Source organism: Manacus candei, unplaced genomic scaffold (genome assembly GCF_025592945.1).
Source record: "Manacus candei isolate 608988 ecotype Guabito, Panama unplaced genomic scaffold, ASM2559294v1 h1tg000050l, whole genome shotgun sequence".
NCBI classification, from domain to species: domain Eukaryota; kingdom Metazoa; phylum Chordata; class Aves; order Passeriformes; family Pipridae; genus Manacus; species Manacus candei.
Window position 1 is genome coordinate 27,927,742 of NW_026138098.1, and position 18,905 is coordinate 27,946,646.

General features: G+C 37.5%; 1 protein-coding gene across 4 annotated transcripts in view; it reads right to left on the reverse strand.

The window, feature by feature from the left end:
- The window catches only part of OGDHL (oxoglutarate dehydrogenase L), a 54,519-nt gene that overhangs the window by 22,900 nt on the left and 12,714 nt on the right, over window positions 1-18,905 (reverse strand). For all 4 annotated transcript variants that reach the window (XM_051799800.1, XM_051799799.1, XM_051799802.1 and 1 more), the window contains exons 4-15: window positions 16,878-16,980; window positions 13,305-13,420; window positions 11,406-11,560; window positions 8,600-8,746; window positions 7,881-7,971; window positions 7,191-7,370; window positions 6,683-6,811; window positions 6,118-6,297; window positions 5,718-5,870; window positions 4,359-4,461; window positions 3,609-3,737; window positions 1,685-1,835 (exon numbers count right to left, since the gene is read on the reverse strand). In XM_051799800.1, coding sequence (XP_051655760.1) covers window positions 1,685-1,835; window positions 3,609-3,737; window positions 4,359-4,461; window positions 5,718-5,870; window positions 6,118-6,297; window positions 6,683-6,811; window positions 7,191-7,370; window positions 7,881-7,971; window positions 8,600-8,746; window positions 11,406-11,560; window positions 13,305-13,420; window positions 16,878-16,980 — 1,637 coding nt within the window. The remainder of the gene's footprint in view (window positions 1-1,684; window positions 1,836-3,608; window positions 3,738-4,358; window positions 4,462-5,717; window positions 5,871-6,117; window positions 6,298-6,682; window positions 6,812-7,190; window positions 7,371-7,880; window positions 7,972-8,599; window positions 8,747-11,405; window positions 11,561-13,304; window positions 13,421-16,877; window positions 16,981-18,905) is intronic.

Sequence of the window (18,905 nt, forward strand, 5' to 3'; positions counted from 1 at the left end):
ATAAAAATGCACGAGTATTTGCAAATGTCTTCAGTTGTCAGGGAAGTTGCTCACTCTTATTATAAATGACAAAGAAACTCAATTACAGCTAAAAAAGAGCAGCTTTATGTTTTAGATGTGTCTGTACCACAAGTTAACTTTTCTACCTATTCCTCTGGTGAAATGAGTTTGAATACAGTAGATTGAGCTAAGTCTTACATATTTCTATAGTGTTCTCTTCTGTTTAACAGAGTAGTTAAATACTACCTGACTTCCTCAGGTCCAAGGCATTTTTTTCATCTCACTCTTTATTGTCCAGCTGCCTATCACATTCGTAACAAAAATTCAAAATCTCACCATGGACTGGTATTTTGTAGATCCCACTACCCATCAGGCAAACTCAAAACCCAGCAGTAAAGCAGAACCAGGTTCTATAAATCAAACATCTGCAGTATCAGCTTCAGTCCTGAACTTCACAAGAATTCACTGGAATGCCTTTTTACTCATTTTCTAAAAGACTGAATAATAAAATTCAGATAGCACAGGAATCCTTAACTAGCCTTCACCAGTCTAAATAGCTTTCTATCTGAATCCTTTTTTTTTAAATTTTTTCCCTATATTGCTGTGAACATAACTTCTCTATCTTAAACATCAAGAAAATCTGGAAAATAGTTCTGAAAAATCCTCTTCCTCTAGTGTGAGAACTGGGAATACAGAGAATCAGTATTTGCAAGATAAGTCTACAGGTGTGCTAGACATGACTAAGCTCACACCTGAAATAGGTAGGCAAGTTGCTGATCAATGAACATGGATGTTCCTGTCCCAGGAGATGCTCACTTTACAAGACCATGGTACTGAAATCAAGGAGGATGAGAAGCTGGAGAGGGGGGAAATCTCCCGATTTTCAGTTTTGTTTTCAAATCTTGTCCAAAGGATTTTGTGAAACTGCCATGAGAATGGAAGCAAAAGGAAGAAAGCCCAAAAGATTGGGTACCAAATGAAGCTCAGCACAGAAAGAGAGTACTGTACCAGAGAAGACAGGCACCCAGATTTATTTCTCTTTTCTGCAAGCACGCACAATGAAGCACAGTACAGCTGCTAGTTCATTCACCCCAGGAACTGGCATAACATCAAAGGCTTCAATTAAATACATCATTAACATTTTACTCCACAGAGAATCAGGTAAGGCAGCAAACTGTATATGTATTACCAAGTGATCAGATTCTGCCTTCATTCATGCTCCGTAGTCATTAAAAGTCTCAGCACAAAGGATCTTATTTGACTTTAAAAAGCCTTGCCAACTGGCAACATGTTTGTTCACAGGATATGCAAGTTCCAAGCAGCCACCACTGGAATGGTATTTAAAAGACTCCATCTCCTGCAGCAAGTCCCCTTATCTTATTTCTTAGCAATTAGATGGAATGCAGCTGAATTTTTTGTTAAAAAGCGGGGGAAAAAAACGTAATTTCTGCTTTTCAGCAAGAGAAGGAAGAAAGTATTTAAAAATATTTGTTCTGCCTTAAATACTCTTCTTTAAAATGCTGTTTACAGAGACAGGAGATTTGATTATTCTTGACTGCTAGAACCTATAACATTCAGAATGATGCTGAATAGCCCCAACTTCCCCCTCCCTGCAGAAGACCATACTGTTTAAAAAATGCCAAGTTGTTTCTGTAAGTATGGGACCACATTCAACAGTACTCACCTGAAAGTACCTCTCTCCACATCCTGCCCACTTAGTCGGACATGGATCCCTTCCTTCAGGACAGAGCCAAAAGCCATGTACTCTGCTAAGGCCCAGTCAACAACCCTGTTCTTGGTCATTTCCAAGCGGGCTTTCAAAATCCGAGAGAGTCCTACAGTGGAATAAAGATCAGAACTGAATGGACCTACTTCAGAGAAATTTTATATTCATATTACATTCACTATTCTCCTTCTTCACTGGCTAATGGTGAGTTAAACAGAGATCCTAAATAAGGTCTACAAATTGTTTTTCTGGAACTGAACCGCTAGCAAAGTAAAAAAACTTTTTTCCCTGGTAACGGGTTGCATAAAGTTCATACCTTGTTTTTGAAGAAGAAAGTAAGATTGGCTGTGTCAGAAACTACTGAGGACAATTAAAAGACCCATGGTGAAATATTTCTTTAAGATTTATTTCCACATCTCTAACACCAAGTACTTTTTGTAAGAGACTGAAAATATTAGCAATTTGGTTTGTGATTTTTTTTCTTCATTCCTTTTCTCATTTTTTCTTGGCATTTGTCTTATTGGACTTTTGGAGATGTTATAAAGTGAAACAGGCTGGATTGATCAATACTATGAATATCATATAAATAGAAAAGTGTAGCAGCTTCCAACAGATTTTCAGTTGGTAAACAATAGTTGGTTTTTTAGTGAAGATTTTATAAGACCAACTTACCTTTTTAATTAGAATGTCTAATACTAAATTTTATTGGGTAACTATAATTTTTAATTCATCAGTGTCACAACAAAGTGCACAAATGTGTAGAAGAGCTTTAAAGTTTATCCATTAAACTGTATCTGCTCAACAAGCCTGCAACTGATAACTGGGAATGCCCTATCATCATTACTTGTGTTTAATTGTCCCAAAGGAACACAAACACATAGAACACCTATGGCAGACACACTTTTCTCTAGAGTCACCCATCAAGGAGAAGAAAGATTAGCTAGAGATTTTGTACAGAAAAAATCTCTTCCTCCTAAGTGCATATCCTACAAGCCAACAAAAGAAAAAAAAATCCCTAAAAGTGCCTCCGTATTTCCCCATGGAATGAACATGTTATTACTCCCAGTAGTTGCTAGATTTTAACCTGACCAGGAAGTAAAATTATCTCAGAACTCAGAAGTAAAAGTATCTATTTACTTTTTTTTTTAATTTTCTTTTACTCAGAAGTAAAAGTATCTCAGACAGTGTTGGGATTCCACAGTGAAAGAGGCACAGTTAGCTTCTTACTGTAATAGATGCCAAAGTCAGAACTGAATCTCTTCAGAACAAAAGCTAAGACTTTTTGAAAAAAATGCTATATATATGCTGTTATCAATGCTAAATGGTAAGTTGAAAGAAAATCTGTCAGAATTTACCTACACAGTGTCCATTCAGCTGTACTAAAATTCAGCTCATAGTAGATCAGCAATGTTGCCAGGTCTGAGAAAGTCCCAACTGTATTTCTGAGCAGAAAGTCATCTAACTACAAGAAGTGTCTTAAGTGGACCTCAAATTACCTCAGGTTTTAGCATGAGAAAACCCCACTTTAATAATGCCTCCTGAGATGGTGTCTTACTTCCCAGTTAGTCCCACAGATATGCTGCATTTTCCACAAGGACTTGAAGAATGAAAGAAGGTATTTACTTAATGTTACAAAAAACTTTTACTGCCCTCAGAGGAGAATCTAATTTAATGAGGTATGGAACAGAAGTGATGTGATACTGAAAGAACATTATGCTGAGAACAAGCAGCAGGACCTTCACTGTCACATTTTTCTTATCCATAGAGTAGAAGAGTCAAAATAAAAAAGTCACAGGTATTTTCCTCTTTGGGAAAAGGCCCAGCAACAATTTCTGTGCAGAAATACAGAAAAAGAGCAAGAGATACAAAGAGCCCAGCTGACCTGAGTGTATTTTGAAGTCTTTGACTGGCACTGAACTAGCTACATTGCCAATGTGAGTCAGCAGGTCTTCTGAAATGCCAGTGGGAGGACAAGACATGCTCTTGGGTTCTCCATCCACATTAAAGAATCCTGGAAGTAAAAGTTTTGGTGAATGTTCAAGGACTGTTTAAGAGATATCTATATTATCTACAATTTATTTAAAAATTCACAACTCTTAAGTGACATTCTAAGCAGCAGACTAAACCTAGTTCTTCACCTTTCACTGGGAAACACAATAATTTTGGTTGTCTGCATGACAACATAACTTCATCTTACAGGCACACAATGATCTGCTTTGTTTCTGCTTTCACTCCCTGTGAAGTCCAACTATGTGGGCAGAGGCAGCCAGTAAAAGGTATATGACACCTCAATCCCTCATATAAAAACAATAAAGCAAAAAGAGCACGAGACACACTCCTTCTTCTTGACAGCAGAGACAATTAACAGGACAGGAAAGCCACTTCTCTGCTGAACTGGGAAGACATCTTTTTCAAAGTCACACCTTACTTCACATGTTCTTTTAAGCAAAATATTTATTTCAAGTTGATCTGGAAGAATGCTATATTTACCCTTAGCAGGGGCTAATCAAAGGTCACGTAATTCCATTTTAAAGCAACATTATCTGATAAAATCCATTTAAATCCTGGATTATGGACTCAAACTAAAAGTGCACTCAGATAACACTAGGATAAGTGAAAGGACACTTCTTACCAGGCCAAGGTGAATCAAGCCAGTGCTTGATATGTAGGATCTTATTATCCTTGGATCTAGTATATGCTTCTTCACATATTCTATCATACTTCGCAATTTCTTCCTGTAGAACAAAAATCTTTTTTAAAATTGATAAACACAACACCCTTGTATCATAGAGGTGACACCTATCATTCAGTAGGATAACACATTCTCTAAATAAATTATTTAGTTCACAGGACAGGTGTTACAGAGGACTGTACCAAGAGCTGAAGCTGCAAGCATTACTCCAGAATGAGACAGAACTGAAGTACCAAATATAATTGACAGTCATACTTCTAAGATCAGAACCATTCAGCAATCTTACTCCTGGCTACAGAAGCCACTAAATACTGGAAAAGAACTTATTAGAAAACCAGTCTTTCTGGGAGAGTCTAGTTAAGAATCTGCTGGCCACCCCTGTCAAGGCAACAGATACAATGCCATAATCTGCAGAGGTAGAATGCCTCTGCAATATCTATGTTTCAGTCCAAAACCATGCTCAAGTTATTGAGCCACCTAATCTTCAAAGGCATTAACAACAATGCTGAGCTCAGTCTGTACAGCAAAACATCCAGGATCCATCCAGGATCCTGGATCCAGTCACCAAAGTCCATGTCACTACTGGCACACTCTTACAATGATTCAGGAAAGTTACTTCTGCATGAGCTGTGATCACTCCTGCAGATAACTGAATCCACCTACAAAAACTTTTTTCTTGATCTGCAATATCATGTCACTGCATAGTTAGCCACACCTTCTCAGAAGGTCCTTTGTTGCAGCTGTACTCTACACACTCATTTTCAAAAAGGTTAAGGTAAAGACCTAACCAGTCTAATGCAGGCACCAGACTCTACACTTCATCCTTCTGGAATACTTCAAATGATCTCTGAATTTAGTTGAATTCTTGCAAGAAAATAAAAAGGATAAATTGATTCTATTGCATCACTGCTGAACAAAAGCCTGCCAAGGTTATCAATATGAAGCTACAATTATACCTGTGGGTGTCTTGCTGCTGAATCAAGAGTCTAGAAATGAAGAACAGCTGACAAATGCCTCTATTTTCCAATATTCTTATCTGAGCACCTTTTACAATCTCAAAACTGAAGCAAATTTTTCCTATGCAATATGTATTAATTACTTCACAGTACTTTCAGTCCTTTTGTTACAACAATACTATCTATTTTACATGAAAATCCAAACCAAATTGAAACACAAATTGTCAAAGGGTGAAGACTTCTCACAGTGAAAGGAAGGTTTTCAAGCAGACAGCATACAGTGACAGTTGTGTCTTTCTACTGTACAGCTCCTTAGGTTCCCTTCAACTCTGTTGATGTGTACCTCAAACTCCTGCAGTGTCACAGTCCCATCTGCAATCAGTTTGTCAGCATATTTCTTCAGCACTGGCACCTGCTTGTGGATCTGTTTGTACATTAGAGGCTGGGTGAACATGGGTTCATCCATTTCATTGTGCCCTCTCCTACGGTAACAAACCTACAAAGGGAAAGATTGTTACTCTTGGTAAGGCAAAATGTAAAATGAAATCCTTCCATTTCATAGTTTTACAGATATTTTTAAGAGGTTTATGGTATAAAAAACACTTATGGCTTTTTGTGGGTCTGCTAGTTGTTTGCCTTTTTAAAATGAGGATGCTAAAGGCCTTTAAAATCAAATGTTTCTTTTCTAAGCCACAGAAGAATAAGAGAGCACAGAATGAAAAGTTAAGAAAACCAAGACTTACCAAGTCAACCACCACATCTTTATTGAATGTGTTTCGCCACTCTGCAGCCACATTGCACACATACATCACTGCTTCAGGGTCATCAGCATTCACATGAAAAATGGGAGCATTGACCACACGAGCAACATCAGTAGGATATGGAGATGAACGGGCCATACGGGGGTCTGTGGTGAAGCCAATCTAAAAATGACAAAAACTTCTATTAAAATAATTTGGACACCTCCTTCTACTCTGGTTTGAATGCTTGAGGTTTGCATTTAATAGTAATTTACACAGCACTAGCACCAGCTTTTCAGTTTGGCTAGCTAGCTTCTTTTTGCTCTCTTAAAAACAAACCAAAGCAAACCTAACCCAATTAAGTATTACAAATTGAATTAAATAAACGTAGGTGATAAAATACTATCCACTCAGAGTCACTAGATACTATGATCATTTTCAGAAACACCCCAACCATTTTAATAAGCAGAGGGGACAATGCACTCAGCTAATAACAATCAAGAATAAAAAGAAATAGGAGAGCAACTATTCAGCAGAAAAGTTGATTGGAAAATGCTCTACTTGTTACCTGGTTGTTGACCACAACGTGAATGGTGCCATTTGTGGTGTAGGATGGGAGGTCACTAAGATGAAATGTCTCATAAACCACTCCTTGTCCTGCAAAGGCAGCATCCCCATGTAACAGTATGGACATAACCTGAGAGGGAGAATTAGACACATACATCCACACCTATATTAGAAACCAAAACTGCAATTTAAGCTTCTCAGCAGGATTTCTTTCTCCATATTTCTGTAGTGCTTATAAAATAGAACAGTATTTTTATAATACAGTATAAATTTCTCTGAATTCTGCTGCCTTTGTTCAGTTTGCAAACAAAAGAAAGCTTTAAGCCTACTTTCTCAAGTCACCCTTGAGGTACCGTGTCAGAAACCTTATCTAGTTCAACAGGTGATATATCCCTTTTGTGGAGAAGGAAAGAAGGAAGATTCTGTGCTATGAAACTACTGGTAAACTATTTTCATTAAAAATACTCTGAAAAATTACCATTAAATTTACTATAGTAAACAATTTTTACCTTTTTCCCTGCTGTATCCCCTCGATAAAACTGCTCAGCTTTTGTTTTCCCCTGCACAACAGGATCAACTGCTTCCAAGTGAGAAGGGTTAGCCATCAGGGATAGAGTGATTTTCTTGTTTGTTGTTCGGTTGATCCTCTCATGGTACATTCCCAGATGATATTTTACATCTCCAGATCCCTAACACACAGGATGCAATCACGATTCAGGAATGTCATTCATACCTGCTGCATCTGATCCACTACTCCTAAAATTTGTGCCTCAGCCTGAACAATGCATCTAGTTAATTGCACAGCAGTATGCACTATGGGTTTGACAACATAATTCAAATTGGAACACTGCTCCTATTCTATTACCTTACTGTTGCCATGCAATGTTGGGTAAATACTTACAGAATATTGATACTCATTACATTTATATAAAACAAAGAAAGATGCTTAGAGATTACGAACTCAGTCTAACTCTTACTCATCTACAGTCATTCCTGAGATATTTTCTGCATGTTAGAGGTACAACATAATCTTTACATTCATTAAGAAATTTCACCAAATCCTGTTCCTCAAACTAGAAAAGAAGGCAATGCATTTCAGCAGCTGATAATGCTACTTTCATAATAACCATGACCAAACCAACTAAAAACTACTTTGAATGTAGACCTCTCTATACAGATCTCTTGAAAAAGCATCTCACCTCATCAGCTGCTTCAAGTTTGGGATCAAACTGACAGAAGATCTGCTCCAGCTCTTTTCGGATTACATTAGCCAATACATTCAGCCGACCTCTAAGAAAATTCCAGACACAGTTATGTCTCAAAAATGGCAGTAACAGAGTCAACAGCATAAAACTTACAAAACCTACAAACCACCCTATCAGAAATTTGCAAAAGTTCACTTCAAACTTTTGAACCTGATACCCTTGATTCAACTCTTCTTCCAATCGCAAAGTCCCTCCGATGGGTTCCCTCAGATGTTCTATAATACCTTGCAATCCAAGTGAATTTTTTAGTTATCTAGCAGTCTTTATATTAATTATCTTAAATAATTAATTATCTTAATTATTAATTAAGTCTTTCTATTAATTTATATTAATAATTAGTTAAGGCAGACTGCAAAAGTGAGTTCAATACTATTCACTAAGCTTTCCCACTTCCAGATGCTAGGCGACACCATGGCTGCTGCCACTTTTGTTTGTAGCTTCAAACTACACTGAGGAGAGTTTCTCTACCATTTACCTGTGAGACCTGTAGCCTCTCACTGACAGGCACTTGTTACAGTTCTGTGTTCCCATTACTTGCTGAGATTGACTCTTCCTACCTCAGCTTTTTTAATATCAACTTTGTTAATAAAATTCTAGAACCTAAAACTTAAACACAGTGAGCCCATTTGTTAGGGTGTTTCCATTGACATTACCTATGAGGCATCCCCATTATAACATATTCAATTCCCATTTCACTGGATTTGTCAATGATGGTTTTAAGAGCAGGAATCATTACTTCACATCCTTCCAAACCAAATCTCTTTTCAGAAGACCACTTGCGAGCAAGGAAGTCTTCAAATCTTTGCCAAAAAGAAACACAAAAAAAAGAGAGTGTTTGTGTTAAGATAATGTAGCAAATAGTGTCAAACATCTTTTAGCAAATAAAATTACACTGTTTTAAAACATCTGTGAATACAAGTTTTTAGGCCTCTGGTATTAAGTCACACATAGGGAGGAAAACAGGAAAAATTAAGTCTTCTTTCTCTTCCATCTGAGAAGTATTTACTAGGACTTTGAAACAATTAAGAGTCTCCATCTCGGACCAAATTCACTTCCCAAGTTAAACTCTGTTCCCATGTACACAAATACTGACCACTGGGAAGGCAGAGTGACAGCAAAGAAGTCTCTCCTATGGATTGAAGAAAACATAGCAGAGAACCTGTATTAAATACTTGTAAAAAACCAGAGTAGGAAGCATGCCAATTCCATAGGTCCCATTCAATGGCAGGGCTCCTGAGACTGTGTGATGTAACAGCTGGGAGCTTGCCAAGAGCCAGGACAGTGGTATCTCTGCCTCAGCTGCAGCAGTGGAATGATGTCAATCCCTGACAGCTCTGTGTTCTCTCACTCTTTAATGCATTTGGGCCAGAGGCAATGTGAGCGGTTAAAAAGTACCTTTCAACAAATGTTGAAAGGATTATATGTTGTAAAGCTTGGAGATACAAAAGGCAAAGAAAATACATCTTCATCAAAGTAACTGTATTGGTTACATCATCTGTGCAATGCCTCAACTCATAACACTGCCATAATCCATTAATACTCAACTTATTCCTCACTTAGAATGCTGACATTTACCTCTTTAGACTGAAATCCTGGAGGCAGTGAAATGAGTTGTTGCCAAAAGACTCTCCTTAGCTCACCCATTAATACCTTTACAATTCAGCCATCCAAGCAACAAGCCAGATCCTCAGCTAAGGTATTCTGCAGAATCCCTCAGGAAAGTCTGTGGGACTATGCCAGTAAACTGGAAGTGGGGTCCCATGGGAACAGCAAGTCCTACAGGGTGAATCAAAGCAGTGTACATGCAGTTTTCCTCCTCTTTGCAGCTCCAAGTTAGGCCAGTTGGACAAGCAGCAAGTTCATTATTTGAGGCAAATTGCCACTGAGTGTGCAGAACTACAGTATTTCACAGTCCCATCTTGCAAGTCCCCCACATGCCACCACGAGGGCACAAAGGCTGGCAGCCCATCCACTGTCACTCCACACATTCTGTACCCAGTGAGGAACACAGCTCATGAAAGGGATAATCTGGAAACGTTTGACCCTGCCCAGATCAGACTCCACATCAGGGTCTAACGTTTACTAATGCATATACAAAGTAGTTCAAAATGTACAAGGAGTATTTTACAGAAGGAGGAGTTAAAAATGAGCCTTGTACAATAACCTATCGGTAAAAATCAAAAAGGACGAGAAATCCAAGCTTAAAATTCAGTTTCAAGTACCTGAACTCTGCAGTACTTGGAATGAACACTTCTGAAAACAGTATTCTGGAGCAAAACAATGAAAACCTGCTTCACAAAGCCACAAATCTCAAGAGCACAACCAGGTTTCTAAAAAATCAGATTTTTTTCCTAGATCATTTTCGAACCATAGAATAAAAAATGCACTGGAGAAAAGAGGATAGAAATTTTTGTAAAACTATTTCTCTTCCATTTTCAGGAGAGAATTAAATTGGCAGAAGATGAACATTTGGCTCCTTCATCCTACTAGAAATTCCAGATCTTTTCACAGTTTACACAGGAATAAAAGCACCAATTCTTGTCTTAAGATAAATGGAGGTGGTTCATATTGAGCACCTGTTAAACAACAAACAAACTTACTCAAGTGTAATATTCACTTGGTCATTAAGTTACATTTTTATTTCTGTTTGAATGAAACTTTTAACCAAACATACATTCTTGCTATAATATTGGCTAACAAAACACCTGGAAAAAATATCTTTTGACACCTCCAATGAGCACTTCACTTTTATGTCTTTGAACACGGAATCTTAACAAAAAAATGTGCCTTTATAAATCTCTGACACTTATGTTTATCAAAGGACATGCAAACTGTTTCAGATTGTAAAAACTGGAATGAATCTTGTGTCTGAGAAGTCTTGTTCTAAGGATAAGAGGATAATTCAGTCTCTGGGATCACAGCATTTCCACACAGATAGCCACAGTGGAAGCAATCAATAAGCTGTTTCCATATGTGCTCTCTTACATTGCAGAGACTAAAACTGCTGCTGTCGGGTCATGCAACAGTGCTGCACATCTTGGCACATCCCAAAAGGAAAAGGGCAGAAACAGGACTTGAAATAACATTCCAGCATTGTTCTGACCCCTATTTTCTGAAACAGGATACAAATCTTTAACACAGATCTATATTACTTGTCTGTTGAAACAACTTTTTCCCATTTTATTTCCTCAAGCCAATGAAAACATTGCCCAATATGCCACTAAAGGCTGGACAAATGTTACAGAACACAACCTGCCTTTTAAGATAATGGAATACTGAAAGTCACAACATAGACCTGGACACAGCTCACAGCACACGCTGTCCTTTGCTATCACAGCCAGGTTAACTGCACCCACCTGGGCTCCAGATCTCACTGACTCTATTCACCTCAGCAGTTTACAGGTGGCACCAGCTCCCAGCCAGCAGCCCCAGAGCAGTTTCCCAGCACCACCCCAGTACCTCATTGAGCGCACCAGCCTGGCCAACAAAGTCCTTTTTTCCTCGTTAGTAAACTTCATAATTCCCGGGGTCTCAAACTTCTGCCGGATCCACTGGCACTGCTCCACATCATTGATGAACATGAACTCCAAGCCAATGTGCTGGCAGTAGGTGTTCTAGGGAATGAAAACACCAACAGAGAAGCTTTAGGAGCTAATGGGCCACGAAAAAAACAAATACATTTTTTTTAAGTTATATTCTCTGTTACTCTTCTGAAAGCTATATTGTCATCTTCCTCTTCCACAGCATCTTCCCCACAGCAATTCTATAAGTGAATAAATTATTTTACTGAATCTAGTTTTGTGCCTCAAAGCTTTCTCTACAAAGTAACAAAATTTTGAAAATGGAAGATTGTCATTTGGTGATGTATGTAAAGCAGGCCAATAAACCCACCTTAACTGGCACATTTCACCTAACTCAGTACTGTTCTTACAGGCATAGTACAGTCTTTTCTTTAGATGCATCAGCAAAGATTTCCACTAATTTACCAAAATTTATCCTGTCTTTTTTAAATGTCACCTGAAATCAAGCAATAAAGACAGTGAGAAGACAAGTATGAAGTCTCATGCCAATTATCTGATAACTGTCGACTTTCAGAAACCTGGAAATCTGAAAAAGAATCTAAGCAGCTGAGAGCAGAGAAAGGGCAGGGAGAAATGCAAAGACACAACAGAAATTTTATCTCCTTGCTCATTTTTTAAATTTTCTTTTTCTTACCTTAAAAAGAGTGTTTCATCAGAAAAAATGTTTCCAAATTACAAGTCAACAGAAGTAAGACCTAGTGTGAGTTTGAGACAAAACCACTGTGAACAGAGAGGTTCAAAATCACTCATACAGAGAGCAGTATGTGCTCTCTACTGCCTCTAAAAAGGAATTGAATGTTAACTTCAATTAAAAAAAAAAAATCCAAAGCTCTAGAGAGAAGAGGAAACCAGAGAGTTCTCTCTCCTTAACACGAATCAGTTCCTTGAGGCTTTTAGATTTTGCTATTGATTTTGTCCATGTATTTGCACATTGCAATTTTAAAGATTTTCTCTTGAAAATTGCTACACAGATAAGCTAGAAGTACAAAAACAAGAAAAAACCCAAATATAGAGCTCAAATGCACAACAGAGATAATATGTTAACAATTTACCAAGCTTCAGCTAAGCCAACATAAAAGTCAAACTGAGGATATCCAGCACTAAGTCACTCAGCAGTCTGCAAATTCATTACCATTCCTACTTGCTATTTTGCTTTTTGGAGTTCTCCTCTAATAATAGTGATTCCTTCAAATTAGTTTTGCTTTAAATTATTTCAGCTTTGATGACTTCTTATGGCTTAAACCTTATCACCTGTCAGACAATGAAACTCTACAAAATGACTGGGGATGGAAAACAAGGAAATCACTGTCTACAAGCTACAGCCGGGCTTTCATGAATTTGGTACCCAGCCTTCATATTTTATCTCAAGTAGAAGTCTCACTAAAGCTGAGGATCTGAAGGCAACCTCTGAACATCCTGAGCACTGTATACAGAGCTGCTTTATCTGTGGTTCAACACTTCAAAGACAATTTCTAAAGGCTCTACTCCTTTAAAGCAATATCAGTTCTTGACAGAGCGAGGGCTCGAATTATTATTCTACCATATTCACCTCTTTTATACTCACCCTTAATCTATACATTTCAGATATCCAGGTAATGAACCCAAAGGTGCTGCTACCTCTAGAAACAGTACAGAGGTTATTTTTCATGTCACTTGAATTCTTTACATGCTCTGTTAATAACTGACAAATTAGAAGTTTTTTTTGTGACTGACAACTGGAAAAAGTTCACTTCTGTCTGGATGAAAACAACCATAAATTCAAAAATGTCCCACTGACCTCCAGGCGTTTGATGATCTCTCGTAAAGAAAGACTGTTCTCATTTCCTCCTATGAAGGTGGTTGTTGGCAGCTGAAAGACTTTGTCCAAATCTGATTCATGCAAACCATAAAACCCTACAACAGGTACATTATTGATTTGCAGAGCAGGGCAGGAGACAAAAAGGAAACCAGCATTGTTTTTCAAACCATGGCAATTATGTTTAATAAAACAATATTAAGAAAGAAGGTACCAGAATAAAACTTGAAAATGTGAATATTTTTCAGGTATCCATTAGTAAAACGCACTTTAGTCTGGATTTTAAAACTAATGTTTTAATTAAATAGTCATCATTTAATTAGAGGATAAACCATTCTTTCTTAAATGCTCAGATAAAACAACTGAAATTAAAATGACCCAAACCTTTTTCATATTTTAGCATATTAGCACATATGCCATTGATTCTCCATACTATATCTTGCAGTTCACTGTTTAGTAAAACAACTAACTGTGATGATTGGGATTTATTCCTTGCTCTGTCATAAGCAACAAACACAAAAACAATCCCTCCTGACAGAGAGAACCAGCTGGTTGGAAGCATACTACATTAATAGATACACTAAGAGAAAATACACGACATGCTCAATGTAATGCAGTACAAGCACTCTGGTAGAACTTCCAAGGTGTTCCTATTCACTCTCTTTCTCTTTTTAGGGGAGTTTGAAATAGTCATGTAATGACCTGCACACAAAGATTTCCACACCCCCACCAACTAAAACAAGGAAAGCATATGTTTAAGCATATTGACCCATCTTGCTTTAGACATACCTAAACTTCTTCTGGCTGAGAATATTATTTAAGAAAATACTTCACTTAACTATTATGCAGTTTCAAAAACCAAAATACACAGCAGATAAGACTGAAAGACTGGTTAAAGACAAGTTAAAAGCTTTGTATGATATAAGTTTAACCTAAACCTGTTAAATGAAGAAAAGAAAAATAGCTTCTTACAACTGTAAGAAGCAAATGTATGACACTTATAACAGATATTACATACAGTTGTAGAAAGTCATATGTATATTAAAACTATGTATGTCACAGAATTTCTGAGTTGGAAGGGACCCACAAGGACCATCAAGTCCAACTCTTAACTGAATGGCCTGTACAGGGACTGAACCTGTGACCTTAGCACTGTGCTCCAACCAACTGAGCTAATCTCAAAGGTTATGTGTGTATGCATGGGTGAAAATATTTTAAAAATTAAAAACAGCTTCTTTTTAACTTTGAATTCTTTATCTTGGTTCCAGATAAGCTGCAGACATGCACTTTAACACTGACAAGACAGCCTGCACATGACTCTTAAATCAATAAAGAATAGTGCTCCCTATTCCCTACTAAATGCCTTTTCTGAAGATGAAAAGGAAGCAGCAATTTAAAGATGAAATAATAACAGAACTTAGCATTTAGAGTTGAAGTCAGGCCACAGGACTGCATTGGCACCACTTTTACTATATAGCACTGTCAGTAAATAACACATTCTCTGCTTTAAAAATAATATATTTTAAATTTTCATTTTGGTTTTAATAACAATTTTAACAATATATTAAAATTTCAAACCTGGAGCAACCAAAAAAAAAAGGGTAGGTACCACTACTTCTCCTTTTTGGTATCATAAGAGGTGTTTTCCCAGCAGGAGGTTAGAGGGACACAGAGAATGACAGGGGTTTAGTGTCATTTGAAACAAAGCAGTGCTAACTGTTTTGTTGGGTTTTTTTCTTTGCTGACTTTCCCTCAGACTTCACAGGCTCTTCATGTGCTATCATGCATAAACCAGAACACGTACAGGAGTGATCTGGGCAAACACAGAACATCTGTGCTTTGTACTGCAGCACCACATATTTACTGAAGCATCACCTCATGTTTAAAGAGATACAACCTTACTGAAATCCTGAGAGCAATTTTATAACCCGAATCGTGCAGTAGGTACATCTGTGACTACCTGCATTTTCAGAAGCAACTCTCAGAAGAAACTTCCTACCACAAGGTTTCTCAAAAAGAAACCAGAAGGAAGGATGAAGTAAATGCACAGAAAAAAAATCAAACACTAAAATACTTTCTGTACTAGCAGAGACCTTTCATAAGTTTCCTGCTTGGAACATTCAAGGATGGGCAACATTTGAGACCCTCCTCTTTTTTGCTGTGCCAAGACTAGGGCAGAAATTTTGTTTGCCCTCACAAACTGAAATCACTTCAGTTACACTCTCAGAGACATCTCATTCAGAGGTCTCACATATTTTTCCTATGGGCACAAGGGCTTCAGTGTGATGCCTTCTGACCAGTCACAACACTGTACTAAACTGTACATTCCAAAGAAATGTGCACTGATGTGCTGGCTCTGACCCATGCTCCAAACTATATTCACTCACTAAATGTCTAATATATTTACTAGTAGGTACTTTCCTTTAATTAAAGCTGACAAACTTTAGAGAGAATGCCCAATTTGTGTAAGCACCTCTCAATTTACAGTCTTAGGCACTCTACTGCCTTTATGTGATCAGAACTGTTTCTTTCCCTACCACCAGAAATAGAAAACACAGCAGCAACGAGGCAGTAGATGAGCTTACAGTAAAATTAAGAAGAATGTGCTTTATCTACTGCTTGCACTACGTTTTATGTCTGGTCTGAAAAGCTTCCCAACACATCAAAGAAAAATTGATTCAGTGTCTTCATCGAGTAGAAAACCACATTTTAAACAAACCAGGTAGATTGAAGAGTAGAGAAAAATCAATCAGGTGGGTTTTTTTATTCAAGCAGAGAGAGGCAAAGCAATTGATCAGTGCAATTTCTGAGACCTGCCCTCCAAGCAACCAGAACCACCTTTACCAGGGCAGACCTTGTGCACCACACTCTTCCAGTAGGAAACTCAAGTGATCACCATTGGATTATACCCACAAGCAAAGAATTCTATGCTTTCCACCTTTTCTTTTGATAAATTCAAACAGACTTCTTCAAGACATACAGAAGGAATAAGTATCATACACTAGAATCCAAACTGGGTATGAAATTTTCCCTGAGTCTCTCTGTCCAGTGTTTTATTTATTGCTTGTTTTCCCTATTGACTAGCCTTCAGATGTCCCCAGTTCAAACACATATCAAACATAATGGTGTAAGAGTAATTTAGATTACCAGAGTCTTGGCCTAATGTATTGATTAGTATTAATTTCTGGTGTGGTTCAAAAATACAAGATTCAGCGATTTTATAGAGTGCTTATAATCATCATTCACCAGAAGATGAATTCACAGGAACCTCACCTGTGATCTCAGAGTAGAAATTCCATAGTCCTGAAACTTTAGCCCCCTTACAGATACTCAAAGGCACTATTTCATGATACCAGCAAGCAGAAAAGGTAGAAGGTTCCTTGAAATGTGGCATCCCTGCCCATGGAGTGGGGTTGGAACTAGATGATCTCTAAGGCCCCTTCCAACCCAATCCTTTCTATGGTTCTGTGAAATGTCTTATTTAATCACCTCAGCCCAAGGAGACACAAGAGCAAAATGAGCAGTGCAAGTAAGGAGGCAGGCAGACATACACACCGAGCTTATCGATCGTGGTAATTAGGTCAGAGGGAACAAACGAATCCAGGTCTGCATCCAGAATTCCAAGGGGATCCAGCTGAGCCACATGGTGACCACGGATCTGAAAATGGAGGGAAGTAAGAGAAAAATGAAATCACACTAACAGAAGTCAGACAAAGGGAAAAATTCACTGATATCTCTCCACAGTATATATCTCAGCCATTACGTCAAATAAGCAAACACCACTAATGTGGTGAGAGGGTCACATATTTCCCAAATTTTCTCATAAGAACAGAAAAAAAGCGTTATATCACTGGCTACATATACTACCTGTATTAAAAATTAATCAATACACATTAGAACATAACATTTATTTTATCTGACACGCAATTCAACTGGGATTACACTGAAGTTTAAGTGAAGAAAGCCACTAAAGATTACTCTCAATCTCTGAGTAAAATTAAGAAACTATGACTAGTCTATAGGTCTTATCATTTGCCAATTCAGTAATTTTGTATTTCTGCTTGAATCTTCCTTTCTGAACCTGCAGAATACTAAAATACAGCACTGCTGACCTAAAACACTGATGGGTGCTGAAGTAGTTTATATTGGTAGTGAAAGGATTGCTCTTCCTGAGCTCTGTTCTGCATCAAATAGCATCTGATAGCATCCACTTTTAATTGTGAAATTTTGGAAATTTGATCTGCAATAAAAATTGACATTCAAGACACAAAAAAACACAAATTGAGTGGGGAATTTAGCCAGCTTTCAGTTATAACTGGTGTCAATGCATGCCACAAGGTGCTATAAACTAGTGCCTTACATTATCATATAACATTGCCACACAAGAAATTTTGATTCAATGGAGCCACAAATATAAAACAATTTTTAATATGTCTCTTATGTGTGACTCTCATATGCCAGATTAACTCATGAAAAGCTTTGTATAGATGAATATATGAATATTTTCTCCTTAATTTTTTTCTTTTTAATGATGAATTAAGATCACTTGGGTAGAATTTCATTCACACTATGAGTATCCTAATTGTCCCTTAAAAAAAAAATGAAATTATAAACTGTATTATTAACAGTGAAGTGCATCACACAGTCATAGAGTATGATTGATCCAAATATTCCATATTTGCAGGAGAGTTCATAACAAAACGGTTTCCAGTCATAAAAACACCCAGAAATGCAGCATCTTTTTTAGAACCCCCAGCCCTGTAAACTCAGCCCGACTTCTGCAATTCTTTGCATCTCATGAATCACCAGTAATAAAACCCTGACAGGCCAAATGATGCCCACGGCATCCTCTGTGCCATCTGACTGTTTACAGCAGCACTAAGTCTGTCTGACTGGAACTAAGCAAACAATTCTGTCTCAAGCATCATCAGCGGGAAAGAATTCACCTCCTCAAGTTACATCTGCTCTATACTATTAATAGGAAGAGGAAGAAGATCAGCAAAAATGCTAAAACCCAGAAGAGCAAATCAGTAAAATGATGTCCCATATTACACTTCAGGAGCATTTAACTAAATGACAATATTTTCCTCAATATCAAGCTATTCTTAATAACTTCTACTACTTTCACTGGCTACAGGAAATAGTAACATCTGCAAAAATTGGAGATCAACCTTGTGGAAATACATGCATAAAAAATTTTCATCAATTGTCATAACTTCGACTAAATGCAAGTATAGACTACCTGAAACCAGACCTTAAAATCAAGACTTCTAGACTAAGATGTAAAGAAATTAAGGAAAATAAACAAACAATAAAAGCCAAACCAAAACAAAAAAAACACCCCAAAATAAAAGAAGACTCAAGAAATCAATTTTTCTAGACGTGCTTTTGTTAAGCACACACATTTCACTGGAAATCCCTGTTTCAGTGTGTCCAGTGCTCTACATTAGAAGAAGCAATAGATTAACTGCCTTTTCAGAAGTCCAGCTCAGCAGACCACAAAGCAGTTTGCCACAAAAACCATAAAACACTGACAGGTTTGAGAAATGAAAATCCTGTATCCTTCTGCATTTCACTTCATTA